At 38.9% G+C, this 21,049-nt stretch overlaps 1 protein-coding gene across 1 annotated transcript in view; it reads right to left on the bottom strand.

Moving 5' to 3' along the window:
- Positions 1 to 21,049, bottom strand: part of EYS (eyes shut homolog) — an 855,622-nt gene that overhangs the window by 4,914 nt on the left and 829,659 nt on the right. Inside the window, exon 47 of the mRNA XM_083831800.1 lies at positions 8,174 to 8,335. Coding sequence (XP_083687926.1) covers positions 8,174 to 8,335 — 162 coding nt within the window. The remainder of the gene's footprint in view (positions 1 to 8,173; positions 8,336 to 21,049) is intronic.

The following is a 21,049-nucleotide window of genomic DNA, read 5'->3' on the forward strand; positions in this document are numbered from 1 at the left end:
GTTTTAGCTCCAATCCCACCAAGCAGAGCACTTCCTTCTAGTTTTCTACCTCCAGCTGCAACAATCTGTTGTACTCACCTGCATTTAGTGCTCTTTGTACGTAATTTGTTTCTCTATTTCTTTTATCAGGGCCTCAATCCCAAGGTAAGAAAGGGGCATCCGAAGACGTTTCTGAACTACCCCTTTGGCATCCCTCAGTCCTGTCTCTTACCCAGATATGCAGACTTGCATAGGGAGATCAGTACTCATTCTTTGCTGCCGATGAAGAAGGAAAGCATCTGACCAGATGCTGCTTAGATGAGCTATTTGCTCATCTGTCATGTAATCAAGAGCTGGAGAAGCTGGAACTTCTCCAAGACTTCCCAGCCTACAGGGAAGTTTCTTGATAGCTTTGCACATGTGACAACAATCTGTCTGAGATGCCATTAGAGAACAGTGGTTCAGTGAGGCCGAGCAAAAAGTGGACACAGTTTCAGCAGCCTTGTTTCTGACTCAGACCTAGTGTTGTCTATTGCTAATGTACTGCAATAAGTGTTATGGCTCTAGATTACTCATTGCATAAGCACCTGCCCTCTAGCGTGTGAGGGGAGGTTATGGCCGAGTGTTCTGGATTATGTTTAGCACAGGTTTGAGACCTCTCCTCAAACAGAAGTTGTATGTAGTTCTGTAGTCCTTCTGCTAGTTGTGAACAACAAACAAAGTTAAACTTTCTAATTTCAACTCTCCGAGGCTCTCAGGGCACTTTCTTCAGGTCATATTCTCTCATTTTACAGATGACAACTTGCCGTTTTAGCCTTTAGCGAGAAGAGCAGAGTGTTAATATAAACTTTACGATGTGAACACTGATGCCAGGGTTCAGCTCAGTATTCCTCCACGAAGTTTACCATGCCATAAGTAATACTCAGGGACAACTGGCTGAAAATATTTGGGACTAGATTATGAGGTGTTTTGTGCTCAGTGTCCATGAAACTTCTTAAAGGCCAGTTATGGACTTGTCTTTGTCACTCTTCACTTTAACCACTGACATTTTCAACAAGGGACCTCTATCTGCCCTGTATCTGAGGGATGAGTTACGCAGCTGAGGTCTGTGTAGGTTTATGCCATCGTAAGACTTGCAACACCTTTTTAAACAAACAGAAAGCATCCTTAGCACTGAATTTCCCCTCTCAGCAGTCTCATTATGGAAGACCACAAAGCAAAGTAGTTGCTACTATTTTAGTTTTAGTACTATTCAAACCCATTAAATAAAACACTAACTGGGACCAAAAACCCTTGTGAAGAAGATTGCTTTTGTTAAGAAGGAAGGTGAAGACATCCTCAGTTTTTCCAGGACTAGACCCTTGGGGCTGGTCCCTCCTTTATATAAAATACAACACCGGGCACATAACTTTGCTTCTGGCTTTTCAGATTAGCATCTCATCTAACATGGACTATTTATCCCTATCAGTATTGTCACAAAAAAGCAGAGACTCCTGAGGTAGGCACTCACATTCATTATTTTGCTGAGCACTCAAGCCTTTGTATATAACCCATTGGAGGGTGTGCAAAGACCTGTAAGGCAATCTGTCTCAATAATGTTACATCAGCCTCTCTGGAAATAGGCTACTAGAGCTCAGCTGCAGCTTGAAGCTACATGTCAAGTCCTAGGGTGTTGAACAAAATTTTTGACAGTTTCAGCCTTCATTTCTGTTCTGATATACATTTTCTTGTCATCTTCCCTGTTCAGAACAGCAAAATGAGAAGGTTTTTTATGGCCTAAATAGAAGGGGATTTTGTAGCAAGTGTTACCTTAAGGAAAGAACTATTATGGGCTTAAAGCAACACCTTTACTTGTAAACCCAAGTTCATGGTTTTCACCAAATGAATGACAGATAAAGTTGCTCCGCCTCAGAGTGGATTGTCTCTCTATCCTATAGTACAAGGCAGCACCACAAAATAGGTATTGATTTTTCTTCATCACCCTCATTTTCTAGGTTTCATCACAAATATGTGCTTCTCAACTGCTTCCATGTCAGATGTTTGGGTTCCCAGAAGGCAAGCCAGCTCTATGTACTGAGCAGTCAGCTGCTAAAACACAAAATTAGTGAGAAGTCTCCTATAGGTTCATCCAACTACTGCTGTGAGATCTGGATTATCCATAGCAATATCTGCTTGGATGACTTCTTACAACTGATTCTGAAGGCATCACAAAAATTTTCAGCTTTCTACTACTCTGAGTATGTAAATCTGTAAGTAAGTAGGTTACAGTCACACAGCCAGGTTTTAAATTCTCCCAGATGGTGGCAATGCCCTTTCATGTTCAGCCTCTATCTAGACATGCAGGTGTGTATATCCCTCTTGAGTTGGAATCAAGCTTAAGCAGTGTCAGGTCACCAGGTTTTTATGTCACCACAGGAAACTCACCTACATGGTAATGTATCAAGACCGTATAATTAGAAATGCATGATAGGAATGCTTCACTCTATTTTGAGACATCCCATTCATGCAGAAGCATTACAGTGTGTAAAATGTGATAATACCATTAAATTTGCACAGCTGTATTGGCCAAAGATCTTTACAGTTACTGCATTCACTACCAAATCTGCCTAATGATGATGCATTTCCCAGGAAGACTGAACACACCGTTGGAGGATCTTGTGCTGACAGACCATGGATAGGGGATCATGGGTGGTATTTTTAACTCTTCTCTTTCACGATGTCTTCCCCACAGTGACTCAAAGTCTATGCTTGTGCTCTATGTGTATGTGAATAAGGCAATCTGCTGTCTCACAGATTTAAGTCTGAGCTCTTAGATGAGAAGCTGTTATTCCATTGATGGTAAGGATGATTTCCCATTGGTTTTTAAGGTCAAAAGGGCCACCAAAACATCCTTTTAATTAATTTTGGAAGCAGCGGATGCAGTCTTCTAGTCAGTGACATTTGCCCCTTTCATGCAGTCATTATGTCCACAGCAAAACAGAGATGCAAATCTCTCTAAGGGCTCCTTGTTTGTCAGAAACTCACCAATAAATTCCTGTCGTATTGAAGATCTAGGTTCCTTTACAAAGACTCCTAAGACATATGATACTTGTCCTTTATCTCTTCCTTTGTGACTAAACAGAAGCCTCAGTCCTATGATATTCTGCTGGGGACAGAGGCTTTGATGTATCTGCAGGGTACATGTCCCAAGAGCTCTAGGCAGTGGTTGCAGAAGATGTATGGCCTTACTTCCTTCAGCCCTGCGACAGCATCTCTGAGTGTATGTTTGCTGGCCTCAATCTATGCTTTGTATTGCTTTTACCTCGCCTTTGCTTCCTCTAAATCGAGGCCAGAATGTCAGTTTCTGTGGTTGTGGTATGAGGTAGCACTCTTTCTTCCCCCTCTCCTCCCACTTCCTATTTCAGGAACCTTTACTGATCATTGGCACTGTGTTATCAGTGAATGGTACAGAAGTTTCATCCTGTTTCATGCATAGTAGTTTCTGCAGTGGCTATTTCCTATCCCTGAAGAGGAAGGGTCATTAGTGATTTATCCAGAATTTAAGGAAGTTAAATATCTACATTTACATTGTTCATGTTCAGTATATCAACCTGTATCTTTTGTTGTCTTCCTCTTGGCTTTAGGGGCTTGTTAACCTTGATCTTGTCTTGGCCATGGTCTGAGTGCATGCTCAGGCATGTTAGGCACTCAGCTAACAGGTTACAGCAGCTTATTGCACCTGTTGTAACTTGCTCTTTTACCTGGTGATGACCACAGCACAGTGCCTGTAAGGTATAAGCATTGTCTTATAGGAGCTATTCCATATATACACTTTTGTGGGTTATTACAAAATTATTACACTGCATGTACAGAGCCACATCTCATGGATAATACAAAACTAAGAATGGGTATCAAGCCAAGCCTGTTAATCTCTCAAATCATGTAAAAATCACCATAATAATAGGTAGACTCCACCTTACGCTTGGAGCACCATCTCGGAGCAGAAGGGCACAGCTAGGGTCCAGAACAACCCCCTGGATGTAGTGATGCTGATGCATCTAGAAGGGGTTGGCTATTTAGGTCAAACTATTCAGCCTCATGTTTCAAAAATGCTGTTCTTGGTGAAGAAACTTTTCAGCTTCATTTACGCACCACTATCACTCGGACATATTTCAGCAGCTAGGATGAGTCACCTTTATTGAGCAATCTCAGTTTTGTTGCCTCATGTTTGGTTTGCTTGCCAGTGGCAAACGGGTAGCAACAGGTCTTCATATACAACAGATTTCAGGACAATGGGGATGACTGTTCCATCACATAGATAAGTGAACAGCTCAGCTTCCTACGCTGCTAATTTAGTCCATACAAATGATCCTAAAACTAGCAAAAAAAAGCAGAATTGATGCCCCTGTTGGAAAATGAAAAATGGATACCAAGAGAGAAGACTTAACCACTGCGATTCTCTTCTAAAAGTGGGTAGACTGGTCAATTTGTTTCTGATCAGGAAAACAAAGCTTTTCTCTGCATGTATATTCCAGCAATTCTGAATATTTTCAAAGGATTTTAGTCCAATAGAATGACTTGGTTTTCACCATAAAAATGTCTTAGAAAAGCAAGTAGCCATCATACACCCATACTTGCTATCTCTTAGTTCAGGTTTTTAAACTGAAATGCCTTCTCAGGAGTTAAAGTGTGGAGGTTTTTCAGACCAGGTAGGTAACATAATCCCTTTAAAAGGAGACAGAGCACTGGCTTTGCAAACGTTGAGTATTAAATTTAGTATGAGTCATCCTATTCTGTTTATTAACCTGACTACCTTCTTAGTCACCCAGCATAACTGTTCTTTCTCATCTCATCAGGGATCAAACCTTTCCATCACCCTGGCCTGAATTTAAGAACTGTGTAGGCAGCCTACAACATATTCCACCTTTATGAACAAATGTAAAGCTTCAGTAATGCTATGACTCAATGAAAAAATAATGCTCCTCACAGCTTTTTACCCAGAGTTTTAAGGACTTTAAATATGTAGAGTGGTCTCTATGTAAATGGACTAAATTATACATTGCTCAAGCATTTGATGGGCATCCAACTGAATTAAAGGATATTTAGTGGGGATCTCACACTTGTTGGCAGGAATAGGATACATTGCACTGAAGAAAATGTGAAATGGGCTGACCTTCTACCAACACTTTGCTGAACTCCACAAAAATGCTGTATTATTTGCAGAGATCTCACTCAGAAGCAGTACATACAACTATATGTATCTCCCAAATATTTACCTTGCTAGCATAAAACAAGTAATCAAAGCAAGGGAAAAAACTTTTTGTCTTTCTATCTGCAAGTTTACAAATTAAAAAATGTATACATCCTTCTTCCCTTCCCTTCCCTTCCCTTCCCTTCCCTTCCCTTCCCTTCCCTTCCCTTCCCTTCCCTTCCCTTCCCTTCCCTTCCCTTCCCTTCCCTTCCCTTCCCTTCCCTTCCCTTCCCTTCCCTTCCCTTCCCTTCCCTTCCCTTCCCTTCCCTTCCCTTCCCTTCCCTTCCCTTCCCTTCCCTTCCCTTCCCTTCCCTTCCCTTCCCTTCCCTTCCCTTCCCTTCCATCTTTTACCCATATTATTATTAACCACTAGCCACTTAAAATTTTGCTAAACTTTGGAATGATTTTCATAGGAACAGCACGGATTAATAATTAATTATTCAATAATATTAGTATTATTACTGAAAATCAAGATGAAACTTCAGAAAGAGCTGGCAAAACAAGAAAGTCTATGATTGAAAGAATTATAGGAACTTCTGCTAACAGAAAAGGATTGGTAGGATATCTTCCATTTATGCTAATTTACCAGGTAATTAAATGTGTCTACTGAAGTAACCAGTTTGTTAGAGGAGCAGAGACTGGGACCAGCATATCAAGTTTTGAGTAAAGAGACTATCCACCCTCTCTAGAAATGTGTGTAATGTTATTTGGAAAGAACAAAAGAAAAAAGAAATGTTTTAAGGAAAGTCTTATGGTTATTTTTCACTTACGAAACCCATTTTTTTTTTTCTTACAAAAGAATGCCCTTGCAGTCCTTTGCAGGGAAAGTCCCAGTGTACTATTTACATTGGGTAACAAGCCAATGTACAATCATGTCACTGTGACATGCTACAACTCAGTATCATTCCTAAATTAGCTGCATAGTCAGAGCTCATTTCTTTTACAAAAGAAGCATTGCCGAAGGGAAGGGAAGGGAAGGGAAGGGAAGGGAAGGGAAGGGAAGGGAAGGGAAGGGAAGGGAAGGGAAGGGAAGGGAAGGGAAGGGAAGGGAAGGGAAGGGAAGGGAAGGGAAGGGAAGGGAAGGGAAGGGAAGGGAAGGGAAGGGAAGGGAAGGGAAGGGAAGGGAAGGAGAGATGTCCTAATGTCCTAATTATTTTCTATTAAAAATAAGTTTAGAAAAAAAAATCCTGTGGTTTGGACAATCAATTTATTAAATCTTACATAACTGCACAGAAGAAAAGGATTTATATAAAGTGCTTTGTAAACTAATCCCCAACAGAAAGCTCTTTCACATCTGCTGGCTGCTAAGAATACTTCTGAGTCTTTCATCAGTCTAATTCTGTCTGGATTTGACAGGATTAGATAAAGGCAAATATTAAGGGCCACACTATTAGCTTTTCCTAAATCTTTCAAACTTCAGGACAGTGAAAAGGGGAGTAGGAAATGTGTAAAGAAATTACATTACTCTACAGAAGACTTTTTTTGATTTTTTTTGGTTTTGTTTTGAAATGAATTTGGTATGTTTCTAAAGAGTGACTTTAAGAAAATATTCCTTTCTGTGCAAACTAAACATTCCTGAATGGTAATAGAATGAGGGCATGCTCATGGTAAACCACTCCTAGCCCAAGTTAAACAGGTGCTGCCAAAGAGATATTTAATTTCTTTATATGCTAGTTGCTTCCATGACCTCTGACTATTCCAGGGTTCTCTTGAGAGGGATCCTTTTTTTTTCTCTTCTATTTTTCATGGCCCATATAATGCTTTAGTTTACACAGGAGAGAACTATTCAGTGAGAATCTCAGAGTTTGGCTTGTGAGTGATAGAGTTATAAAAGATTCATTGTAGAAGACAGAGTTCTTTGCAAATAAATGTATTTGTATTGTGCTATCTATTTTTTCTTTGAAGCTGCTTTTCTGTATGTGGTTGTAATTAGAACAAGACAAGCCAGCACTGTATGATATATTATCAATCTCATCTAATAGTAGCCTGTTAAAGCAGCTGTGTAGAGAATAAGAAGATGGTAGACTGGGTGTATGTGCATTTATATGCATGCATGTTTGAGTATCTTTATAGAAATGTCTCAAAGCTCTAGACCTTGAACAAATATAAAAATACATGATGAGCAATTATGTTTTTTTTATCATACAAAGACCCAGTTTTGCATAGCATATTACTTAATACAGGTGGAAAATTTGCTCTAAAATCATGTTACAAGTGATACATCATTCTTCTGCTTAAAAACATGCAAGCCACCATACAAATGCAATATAAAAATTAAATACATTAATAAAGTATATTTAAAAAATTACACCTTAAAAATACATTTTAAAATGCATTTGCACTGTTTGGCAAATTATGTTTTTTTGCCATGAAGTTTTAGGAATGGTTACTCAGTAAAATTTACAATAATTTTGTAAATAGCAGAAATTATCTATTTAATTTGTTTTTCATTCTGCATATCTGGCAAATGTAGAATGTGTATGTTTTGCATGCTGCACCAGCAAACTTTTCAGCATTACAGAAGAAACAATTAAGTTTCTGATGAACTTCAGTTCTCCTTCACAGTTCACTTTTGCTTAACTTCAGGTTGATCAGTTTTTATATTGCTTTATTTTGGGACATTTTAAAATACTGAGCCAAGCCCTAGACTGTAAATCCTGGTGTAGCTGCACTGGATCTATGGGAGCAGTATCAGTAAATACTTGTTGAAGATCTGGCTACAATTACTTTTCAGGGGAAAATGGTTTGTTGAATCACTTCATTAAATCCTTGTTGGTTTTGGACTCATCCAAAATTTTATTACACGTTTGTTCTCAGGAACATGATTATACACACAGCTCAAAACCCAGCCACCATGGACAATGAGTTACAGAGACTGAACACCTGCATCACTTGAATATGCTGCTTTTCTTTTTCACAAAAGCACCTGGATGTATAATATTAGCAAACTGGGAATATCCTTACCTGATTGAGTACCCAAATGCTGTGCAGTGTAAAACAGGATACCGTCCGGAGATAGAGGCTGAAACTGGAGTTTGATATGGGTCTTATGTCGGATATAAAAGGGTGCAAATGACATCCACGATGATTCGTTACTTCTGAAAGAAGGATCACTAATGGAAATAGCTGAAAAATATGAGAGGAAATGTCTTCTTCTGAAAGATACTTGGGAGTACTGCATTATTGTAGCATCAACTGTCTACAGATATTCTGTATATCTCACATATGCTGTACATAATACTTCCAGTTCTTCCCTTTCTGAAGACTAAAAATAACCTATATAAAGAATAAAACTCACATAATAGCAAATCAAAGCCATTTTGTTTTCTGGATGTCTTGTCTTCATTGACAATCAAGCCTGTAGTTTTCATGCAAACTAAATGTGATCTTGTTAGTGTTCACTTTCAAATATATAAAAGTGTTATGTTTACATTGTTTACAAATTCAAGCATAAAGTACTCTTGCAGGAGTCAAAATAAGCAGTCATTTCTTCACTACATAGACAAAATCTTTAGTGAAAGATCTTTATGAACTGCTTCTTATGACATAAGAATGTACATTTTAAGTTGAAAGTACATTATTAATAGCTGCTGAAATTTGTTTTTAGGATAATCACACTGAGCTGCTCAGTAATTCAAATGGTTCTGTATTATACTGAAATGTATAATATTCAAAATATTATACATTTTCTAATTCTTTTCACAGTTTTTCTGCTGAAGCTGTGTTGTTTCTTTTTTAAGAAACCAACAACTTTCCTCAATTTGGCACCACAAATTTCCTAGAAGATTTATAGTAACTTGATTTCAGCCAAATATACCTTCAAGATTTCCTGGTAGTGCACTCCTACATGACCTTATATTATCTTTCCACACTCAAGTTTTCTCTATAGCATCTGCTTGTGAATTCACTTGTCATGCAGTTGCAGCTTGTACTGCCTATCACAGATGGGCCTTAATTATTAGATTGGTATAGAGCCAGCACGCTGCAAGACATTGTAATTTGTCTGTTTGTCATACCACCTCCCTCAGAATTGGATTCAAGGTGTTTTTGGTGGATTGTTTCCAGCAGACAGATGCAGCATTATACAGGATCCAGATGCCTCACCTGTTTTCAGTACTTGATGATGCCTCAGTAAATAACACAACCGGCCTCTTTGTTATTTTGTTTTTTCCCCTAAGTTACAGTTAATACTTCCAAGGAACGTGCATGGATTTAACACCGGAAATTCTCAGTGAGTTTAGAAATAAGTTTTAACCTCTGTAAAACCATCTATAGTGTATTTATGAAATGTTCTAATGATCTGAATGAAACTTTTGATGATCTGCTATTCAACCTACACATATATTCTCACTCAAAAACATTACATTAACAAATCATTCCCATCTTAAGCATCATAATAGCTGTTATGACATCAAGTCTATGCAGTGTCTGTAGCAATATATGTCAGAAACATAAAGTTCCTGGCACCTATACTTAAAAGATAACAGTAATAAAAATACAGTCTTGAGAGTAGCAATGACTGTGTAAGACAAACAGTAATAGAACTTTCTAAACAGATTAAGTGACATAATGCATGAAATTAAAATGTATGAACACTATCAGGTACAAAAGCCAAAACAAAGTAATACTTAAAATTAAAGATTTTCATTTGGATTTTTAGATGCTTGTATTTTTTTAGTGGGTAAGAGAAAATATTCTCCATTAGCAGTTATAGATGTAGTCTATACCTTGATGGCTTCATATTTAAAAATTACACGGAAATAATGATTCTTTTGTTCATAGACTTTTTTGCTTTCTGCATCAGTCAGTCAGTCTTCTCCTACCAAAGTTTTGCACAGCAAGACTTACATATGGAAGAACTGTGCCACAGCTGTCAATTTTATACTAAAATAAGTAAAAATCTTATACTAATGTCATACTAAAATAATATAAAAATAAAATACTGCTTAAAAGGTCATACTAGGTGAAGTGTATAATGAGATATGTGAAAGTCTTCATGACACATTCAGTTTCACTTTGTCAATGTAGTTAATTCTTTACAGCTTATGAAGGAAGCATGGACAATGACTAGTGTGAAAGCAAAATGTTCTGCTGCAGCAGGTGAAATGCTACATTGCTTATCATTGGCATGTATATGGGAGCAAGATTGCTGTAGTAAAAAGCCTTGGAGCAGAGAAAGAGAACAAGGATGGAAAAAAAATCCTGATTTCATAGTATCACTCAAAGAATGAATTAAATCCATGACTTTATTGCAAACAATATCTAAAAATATCATCAGTAGGTGTCGGAATGCTTTAGAAACGCAGTATCATGATTCTGATTTACAGATATCAAGTAAAATACTCTATTTAATATACTTTATTTTGCAACTTTCAAGATGCAAAGAGTTTATTTCCATTTTGCTAAAAATATTTTTATTTCCAATAAATTTATCTGAACAAATGTCGGAGAACAACATATTTTGCCACAATGCGGCAGGACTAACTACAGGAAGTACTTGAATGAGTTCTAATTTGCATGTAAATTATTCTGTAGATACAATAAATATTGATTATATGCATGAAGAAGATCTGACTTGACAGTTACATGGGAAGTCCACCCATATCTCAGAACAGAAGGTTTTAAGTCTACTGCAGTGCACAGAGATAATCAGAATAAAATTCAATTTTTTGCAACACTGCATCTATAGATAGACAAGTTTTTAAGCTGTAGAATAAGAAAATTTAAGCATTTCAATTTGCTTTTATGGCAGGCATATGCAAAACTAACATGTTAAGTCAAATGCTGAGATACTTTACTATTGTATTCTTGGCAACAACCTTTGTTTTTTACCCTAAGATAAGAATATAAGTAGTTTGGTAAAACTTCTGCAAAATAGTTCCTGTGCTACAAATTCTTACTCCAGAGAAACTCCACTAAAACAGCTGAGATAAATGGATGCCTGTGACAGTCCTATAAGCTAAATTTGTAGGACCTCTACTGTGTAACTGTTGTATTCCTCATTAGCGCACTCAGCACTGCATGGCGTACTGTTAGCACAACAGGCATTTAAGCAAACACTTTCATTCTGTATCAGATTAATGTCTCACTTCTCTAAGCTGAGTACTAGTATCTGATAAAGCTATGCATCTCTAAATGATACTGAAAGAATTAAATTCTAAATCCCTTTAGACCAATTAGAGCTATGGGAACACATAACAAGGTTCTGCAGGTATTATTGCTGAAGTTTGCTTCTGTTTCCCTCTACTAAACATTCATACATTTCAGGTTCCTCCTGCTACCCTCCTTTAAGTAGCCCTGCAATGCTCTATATTAGGTTTACGTGGCAAGAGTTTGGTAGCAAAGTGTCTGCAGGGGTGGCCTCTGTGAGCAGAGCCCAGCAGCTGCCCCATGTCAGACCAGAGCCAGCTCCAGACGGCTCCAAAAGGGACCTGCTGCTGGCCAGAGCCGAGCCAGGGAGCAACAATGGGTGGGCCTCTGGGAGAGAAGACTGAAGAAAGGGGGAAAAAAAACTGCTGTGCAACAGCTGCTGGGAGAGTGAGAAGTGAGAACCAGCCCTGCAGACCCCAAGGGCAGTGTAGAAGGAGGAAGCAGGTAGATGTGGCCTGGAGGAGGCTGCGGCCCATGGAGAGCCCCCGCAGGAGCAGGCCCCGGGCCGGAGCTGCAGCCCGTGGAGAGGAGCCCACGCAGGAGCAGGGGGTCTGGGGGGAGCTGCCGCCCGTGGGGGACCCGTGCTGGAGCAGTTTGCTCCTGGGGGATGGACCCCGTGGTACGGAGCCGTGTGGGAGCAGTTCTTGAAGAGCTGCTGCCTGTGGGCAGCCCCCGCAGGCTCAGTTCGGGAAGGACGGCATCCCGTGGGAGGGACCCCACGGGGAGCAGGGGCAGGGAGTGACCGTGAGGGAGCGGCTGAGACGAAGCGTCAGGGACTGACCGCATTCCGTTCCCCATTCCCCTGCACCGCTCGGGGGGAGGCAGTGGAAGAGGGCGGAAGGGCGGAAGGTAGTTTTAGTTTGCTTTTTATTTCTCGCTGCTTTAGTTTCCTGGTCAGTCAATAAATTGCAGTTATCTCCCTATGCTGAATCTGTTTTGCCCACGATGATAATTGTTGAGTGATCTCCCTGGCCTTATTTCAACCCTTGAGCCCTTTTCATTGTATTTTCTCCCCCTTTCCCTTTGAGGAAGAAGAGTAAGAGAGGGGTTGTGGTGGAGCTCAGCTGCCCAGCTGGGTAAAACTACCACATGCTCATATGTCCTGCTGAACCGCTGTTATGAACAAAGATTTCTAGGTTATACTTGCAGCTCAGTTACCACTATTGAAGCCCGCCTGCTTCTACACATCCCACCCTGCAGCCTCAGGAATTACACTGTCATGGTTTATTCAAGCATCTTGTTGCCTCAAAACTTTCAGCAAGCCCATTTGCCAAGCAGTCTGTCAAGAAATCTTGCAGCAGAAAAGTAAAACAAACAACATTAAAAACTGAGCTCAGACACCAAAAAGGAAGCCTACAGGCTGTGGAAGCAGGAATACAGAGCAGGAATACCCAGCAGGAATACAGAGCCAACACCTGAGCGTAACAATGATGGAGTTGGGAATAAATTTCAGCAGGAGTGGAAACTGGCAAGGCATGCGAAGGGAAACAAGAAGACTTCTAACAGAAGTCTAAGGAAAATGTGGAGCCACTCCTCAATAGAGTGGGGACCTAATGACATAGGACACGGAAAAAGGCAAGATACTCAAAGCTGTTTGATTTTTTTTTACTGGTAAGGTCTGCTCAAGACTCCCAGGTCCCTGAGCCTGGAAGCAACACTTGGGGAAGTGAAGCATTATCTTTGGCAGAGGAAGAATCTGGGAGCACTTCAGCCAGTCAGTTACAGCCAAGGGCAGGGGACTGGCTGGGATGCACCCCAGAGTAATGAGATGGCCAATATCACCATGGGGCTGTTCCTGATTGATAAGCTTTGAAAGATCGTGGTGATCACAGGAGGTTCCTGATGATTGGAGGAAAGAAAACATCACATTCTCTTCCAGCAAAGGCAAGAAAGATGATATAAAGACTTATGGCCCAGTCAACGTCACCTCACTTAGGAATTACCATGGAGCAAGAACCTCCTGGATGCAATATCCACTCATATAAAAGACAAGATGTCAACAAGGTCAAATTATGCATGACCAGCCTGATAGCTTTTTTGATGAGATGGGTGGCTCTGTGGCAAGCCAAGAACAGTGAATGTTTGCCTCAAGTTGAGCAAGGCCTTCGACATAGTCTTTTCATAGTATACTTATACAGCCAAATTGGCAAAATATGGTTTGGATGATCAGCCTTTGATGCTATAACAGCTATACCACTTTGTTTTTCTTCTCTCCAATCCTTTTTGCAACTAAATAATAGAAACAAGATTCCTGCCTCTCAGTCCCTGAGTAAGGTGAGCCAGACGGACTCAGGGGAACAGCCAGTGCCAGCTTTGGAGCCCAGATCACCCAGGCTGACCCAGAGTGATGAGGCAGGGCTTTGGTCAAGCCCACAAGTCAGCCTGTGCATTGGGGTCCAGGTCTAGATCAACACAGCTCATGGATTGGTTGTGGTGCTGCTGCAGTGCAGCCAGGGATCAAGGTCAAGGGCCTCTATTTAAAAGCCGCTCTTGAGCAAAGCAGGGGGAAGTTCCTGCTGAGGCTTCTCAGCAGAGCTGTCTTCAAGACTAGACACCTGCACCATCTCTAGGATGACAGACCAAGCAGACAAACCATCAGGAGGTGGTGGAAGAATGCATTCAGGACCTGCCACTTACAGCGCAGCACTAACAGTTCATTAGCAATAAACAGTTGTCTGAAATCTTTTAAAGTTCACAGTCAATGTTTTGAATCCATCATAGAGAGTGAACAGCTCCACCAGACACTTTTTTCACTTTGGAAAATAATGACAGGTGTGGCTGTATGGAAACCTTCAAGGCTTTTTTTTTTTTGGGGGGGGGGGCGGGGAAAGGTTGCATGTGTAGGTATTAGGTATTTGGATAAATTAAAAAAAAAGAACTTATCTCAACTGTGTTTTTATTTTCAATTATCACTGCCGATTTAATCTTTGAAGAGCTAACATTTCCATAACCAACAAATTAATTCAAGTATAGCAACAAAAAACAAACAAAAAACCCAACAAAATAACCAGTTGAACTTCCATTTTTAGTGCAGTAACAAGAAGTAGAGCATGTTAATGAAAATATTGATTATTAACACAATTCTAATAGACCAGTTAGAACAATGTATTCATGAAAGTGGTAATTTTGCCAGACCTGCAGCCATTAGTAATCTTTGTTGTCCCTGAAGACATGACTGAGCCAAACATTATTCTGAACAATACTGGAACAAGAGATTGCAATTTTGTAAGTGAAGTCTACAATTCTATTTGTTTTTGTTGCAGTAGATTTGTAATCACTAATTAGATATCTAATTAGCTAGGAAGTAACATCTAGGAGCATATGGTTAAATCCCTAAAGAGAACTCCGGTTTTCCAAAGCCTAAAATAGCTGTCACCATCCAAAGTCAAAACAGTAGACCTCAGGCTTTCCGTATGATACATATTAAGGGATGAGTGCCTAAGAATAAGTCATGGGGCCTAGCAAACTGTACTGGTGGGAGCAGCTATGAAACCTCAATGTGATGAAATGAATTGGAGTAGGAATCTGAACCCAATTCTCCTGTATCTGACGATATGGATATTATCAGCAGGATATGGATAATTTCTATTCAAAACGGATAATTTCTATCTATGGATAATTACAGGGGAGGTTCAGGCTGGTTATCATGAAAAGGTTCTTCACCTAGAGGGTGGTTGGGCACTGGAACAGACTTCCCAGGGAAGCGGTCATGGCACCAAGCCTGCTGGACTTCGAGAAGCTTTTGGACAACATTCTCAGACACATGGTCTGATATATATATATATTTTTTGGGTGGTCCTTTGGGGACCCAGGAGTTGGACTCGATGACCCTCGTGGGTCCCTTCCAACTCGGATATTCTATGATTTTATGATTCTATTTCTTCTGTACAATGAATATTTCAGTAGATACACAAAAATTTCCTAGAAGAGATTTGAAGACAGAGGACAAAAAGTAAAAGAAATCCTTTCATATCCAATAGCTCAGTGGTATTATATTCTTTGAAATATGAGTTCAAGCATTTGTTTGATAGTGAAAATGAATGTCTAATCACTAGATATGTGATACAAGCAAGAGCTACAGATGTTTAGTCCGTGCCTAGCTTTGGTAACAAGCTTCTTCTAGGTACTGAAATGCTCTGAAGACACTTTCAAGATGAAACCTGAAAGAAGAAACAGCCAGTCTGAAAGTCCCTCGCTGGGACCATTTCTGCACTGGAAGCCTTCAAGTGTCTCAAGACTAAGGCATTGAGAGGGATTGGGAGTATCTCAGTGGAGCCTGATAAAGCAATTGATAAAGAACTAATTACCTCAGAATTTATAAATCTATTTCCAAACTGAGATTTTCACTTAATCTTGAACTGGATTTAGTCTGAAAATAGTGCATGTGTGCATGTGTGCTTTGAGAATGACTGGAGTATAAGAAAGTTGGTACATAGTGTTTATAAGATTAATTAAGTCAAGGAAATAGAACAAGATATAATTGGAGGGATCAATTTTGGCATTAAGACACTTACATTTAGCTGCCTACACATATTACTTGTAACCATTAAAATACCTATTACAGTCAAGTGTGATGTAGGATAGGGTTCAGTTGCTTAAAAATGCATGCCACTTGCTACTGAGATACTCTAGGAATACTGGACTCCAGGACATCCACATGAGCCTGGCTGGTACAACAGGAAACACAGGACTTTTTGGAGTTGGCAACTGGAAGCCATGAAAGATCTACGACAGCATACAAAAAGGACGTATTTTCAGGCAATTGAGTAGCATCTCTCTTGCAACAATCAACAGAGACCACAAAGTCATTCTCCTCAACCTGAAGCAGCCCCTTCCAATGTTCCATTTGGTTTCCTAAATGTAGACACCTATTGTTATTTTACAACCACTATTGTCTTACATCCATGTTCCACTACAGAAAGGCATAGCTGTCTGACAGGTCCTGTACCATACCTATGAATCTTGGTTGGATGCTTTTGGATGCGCATTTGAATGCCAGGGCATCTCAAACAGCACTAACCATCTGCCTTTAAACAAGCTTCTGATCAGCTAGATAGCCCCACTGCCTAAATTGACCATAATCTTGGTTAGGCATTGGAAGGGGTTGTCCAGGGTGGTGGTGGAGTCACCGTCCCTGGGGGTGTTTAAGGAAAGGTTGAATGTGGCGCTTAGTGACATGGTTTAGTGGGTGATATTGGTGGTAGGGGGATGTTTGGACCAGATGATATTGGAGGTCTTTTCTAGCCTTAATGATTCTATGATTCTATGATAATGGCAACCATAATGGCACCTTAGCTATTGAACTCACATGTAGATACTTAAACCTAGGTGCCTTGTCTTTAAAATGAATTCCTACCCTTGTCACAGTTTCTAGCTCTGTGCACCTTCACAAAGTAAGGCAACTAGTATATTTTCAGCAAATCATTCATTCTCACAGAGAAGTCTGAAAATAATTCCAGAGCCATCCTGCTACATAGTTGTTAGCTGGCTGTATCTTGTTCTACTAAACTGGGTAACAAGAGTGAATGGTAAGTGCACGGCTGAATTTTTATTGGGCCTTCACATCACTCTTGGCTGACTTGGTACAGAGGGCATTACTTTTGTACTGCATACCAATTCTTTCCTTTTTTGCCAAGCATAATTTCTGCTAAAGTTTATATATGATTAATCCATGGCATGTGTTTAAGTAGGCAACTCACTGTATTCTACTTGACACTTTGAATTATACAAAGAAATATTACAAATGCATGTTTTCTTGTGTCTACTGTGAATATTGTTTACTGGTATATCTGAAAGTTTAGACTATTTCCTTTTTTTTGATAAAACTTTGAAAGAACATTTTATCCTTATAGAATACGACTGCTACTCCAAGATCTTCTCAGCATGTTGCCACAAGGTTTCAAAAAATTCTACTGGAAACAGAAAGCTTGATGGGCCCTTTGTTGCTTAAATTGCTAAGAGAACACAGTAGTCGCTGTGACTCAAACCAAGCAGCTAGTAAGTGCCCACAGTTGTCTTTAAAATAGTTAGAAATAGAAACACAAGTTTCCAAACTGTGACTATGAAACAGTTTATGCATAAAATCAGCAGGTCTAACTTTATTGTCAGATAAATCCAACATACTTTGCATACATGTATGCGTGCATTTGTGCTTCAGTGTTTGTATGTAATGTGCCTGTTTATGATAAAAATCTCAAGCTAACGCATACTCTAAAATTAATTTTTCTTATACTAGTAGTAAATATACATTGGGAAACATTCTAGACTATGTAGAAAGAAAAAAATATTTATAATAAAAATGATTCTAAAAGTTTCTTCCACTTTTCATTGACTAAATTGTGACTAGATGGACTAGATAGTTACAGAATTGTCTTAATTTTATTCTCAGGTATTCGCAAAATTCTGCTGTACTATTTTATCAGACATGGAATTTGACATCAGAGTAACATCTAGAAAATTGACTTCTGTTGGTAAACATGATCAAAGAAAATTGTTTGTCATTTGTTCATCAAGAAAATTGTTTTACTGCTTGATAAGTATCCTATTAAATTTAGGATAAGAACAATGAAAAGCTCTTTTACATTTGCTTTCCTTTCTTCAAGACCTGTACTGACAAGCAGTGATTGTAGCTATGGAATTCAGAGCATAATGTACAGTAGAAGACATCTATTATTAACTTATTTCTTTGTTAAAAGGGCAGTAGTATTCCATTATGGGGCCTTGAAGAAAACAAGTTATTTTAGTAGGTGTTGTGAAAGTACGTCATACAAACTAATCCCTTTGTATTTGAACATGGTAATAGTTTCAGTAAGTGCACTTAAAGTTTATGGGACATGATGAAATTAGTGTTTTCTATTTATCTAATCAGCATCTGTTTAATAGAGCCAAAACTTCCTTGGTAAAGAACAAGACTATTGAATAATTAAAAATTTAAATAAATTCAGTGATAAAAACTGTGCTTATTTTAGCCACTGTCAATTCTTCTCCAACACTGCCATCTACAGAATCTTTCAAATACTACATTGATGTCCCCTTAAAAGAGAATATTATCAGGTCTGTAAAATCTTACAATTAACTCCTCTGAAATTATAGGTTTTCTTCTTTCCTCTACAAAACCTAGTATATTACATAGGATATAAATTTCACATGCTTAGTATCTAGTGGAATTCTAGCTTATGTAGAAAGATATCTCAAAGCTTGACATAATGTAAGAGGAGTTTCATCGACTCCAAATTTACTTTTGTTCAAGTTGTCTACTGCCTTAAATGAGACTGTTTATGTCAAGGTGAGAGACCTGACCTAATCTATTTAAAAAAAAAAAAAAAAAGGAAGAAGAAGAAGAAGAAAAAGAACAAGAAAAAAAGAAAATTAAAAAGAAGGGAATATGAGATAAAAATGTTTGGATGATAGAAAAATACCTCAGGGAGATGTCAAACATAGTTGCTGTATTAAACTTTTCTCTAACCTTTTACTATTGGCCACTGCAAGAGACAGGATTACTGGACTCACAAAGGGACACTGTTCATACACAAGGAATAAGCAGCTGAGGTGCAATTTGGTAAAGATCAGAATTTAAATGAAGACAGTTATTACTGTAACAACTATATGATATGATAACATCTGTATTTTGAATGTCAACATCCCTTAATAATTACTAGTTGAGAAAAAGACATTGTGTCCACATATATAAAATATATATATATACTATGATGTATATATATAATAATGTAATAATGATGTGCTACAAATCAAACTATTTGTCTGCAGCAAAAGGTTTTTAGACTGTTCCTTCATCTCTAAACTTTGACACTTGATCTTGGCCGCTTTTCTCACAAGCCAATAGGTCTACTGCATACTCAGAGGAGAGCTGAAACAGCCAGGTCCTTAGTGATTTCTCGGCCCCAGGTACTGCATACAGCCAGGGACCTGGAAGGCTGCTTCTGTCATCTCAAGCTCTGTCTATATTGAAGCCTCCACATCAGCAGAGAGAGCTACTCTGTTGCCTGCTGGTCTGTGGCATGTTGCCACCATATCCAAGAATATAGGAAGGGACTGAGTTCAACTGTGGGCCCCCTTCTTCAAAAGAAGCAGTTCTTTAAGAACTGTTATAGCCTCATCTGAATGATTTCATTTCTCCCATGCAGTTTTCAGAAAGAACCACCTGATCTACTGGGTGGCATCCCTGCCCATGGTAGGGGGGTTGGAACTAGATGATCTTTAAGGTCCCTTCTAACCCAAGCCATTCTACGATGATTCTATGATATTTTTAGTGTTTGTTAGGCAGGTTAGTACTTGATTTCTGTCATTTTATGCTTAATTATCTCTAACTTCTGTGGTCAAAGTACTATTTCTCATTACTGTGGTTCTAGCCCTACTGCCTTATGTATTTCACCTGACCTGTTGCTGTGCAATCCATATTATTGTCCTGTATTTTCCAGTCACTATTATTTGGTAAAGTCCTATTTGTTCTTACTCTTTGCTATTCTCCTGTGATGTCTTTTGCCTCATAAATCTCTTCTGTCCTTTCCTCACACTTCTTTCCTTCTTTCTTGCACATTCATTAGTCTCCATCATTTAACTTCCCTCTGTTCTCTTTGGGTCCCTTGGGCCATTCATTCTTCTCTGTCTCTTTTTCTTTTGGCTTCAATAACCACCATCAATCCAGAGATGAGATATTCAATCTTGATAAACAGCTGTTTTTAGCAATTTGCCATTCACTAAAAGTGCAAACTCCGCTTTGAAAAATCTCATGATAATTCATTACTCTGCCAGAGTAAGGTGAAATGCAGGGCACGGAGTTGGGTGAGGACCCATAGACCCTACTTATAAAAAGAAAGCTTTTAAATAAAACAGAAAGGAACCCTCTAATGTGTTTACCAGGTGGATGAATTACTAAGAGGATGACAATCTACAAGAAATACATTTTTCTATTGCTCAGTTATAAGCTATCTCTTTTAGGTAATAGTGGCCATCACAAGAAGATCCAAATCTATTAGGAAACCAGAACACAGGGATTTTTACTTGATTAATTAACAGCTTTATGTATAGCATGCATCCTGTTGGTCAGTGTCCTGAGTCCAGTTGGTATTATATTTTAAAATCTCACTCAAAAATGAGAATTCAAAGTCTAAATGTTCACATGAAGAGCCCTGAAAAACTGTTGCAGCAGAGGCAATAGAGCAAGCACATTTTAACCTGGAATAAAGAATTTAACAATGGCTTTCCAGAAGCTATATTCTCTTTGATTTGAGCCTACCAATTGCAAGTGCTCTCTGTAATGGGATTTTAAAACTGTACCAATCTATTGGTTGAGGACTGCAAAATAGGTCAAAAACAGTTCAGCTTGTCAGTTTTGTGCTTGAAACTTGTTCTATAGGCAGAACAAGGAAGGTCAGACATTGGCAGGCAGTTTGAGAAAGGAGCTATTTAACAGTAACTGGTGTTCTTCAAAAGATGTAAAGAGAGCATCTTGAAGGAAAAACATACACTTCTACAATATTAACTTGAATTTGAGAACTGCAGAATAGAGGATGCAGACCATAGTACAACTTTTTGCACAGAGACACTTCAGACACTTACAGGAAAAGTCCCTGAGCTTGTAGCACTTGTGTATGCACATTGTTGGATATTCATTTGTACAATCCCTTACAGGTGAAAACACCTTGATAAAGGTTTCGTATACGTAAGGGT

The sequence above is a fragment of the Anser anser genome, assembly GCF_964211835.1.
Source record: "Anser anser genome assembly, chromosome: 3".
NCBI lineage: Eukaryota > Metazoa > Chordata > Aves > Anseriformes > Anatidae > Anser > Anser anser.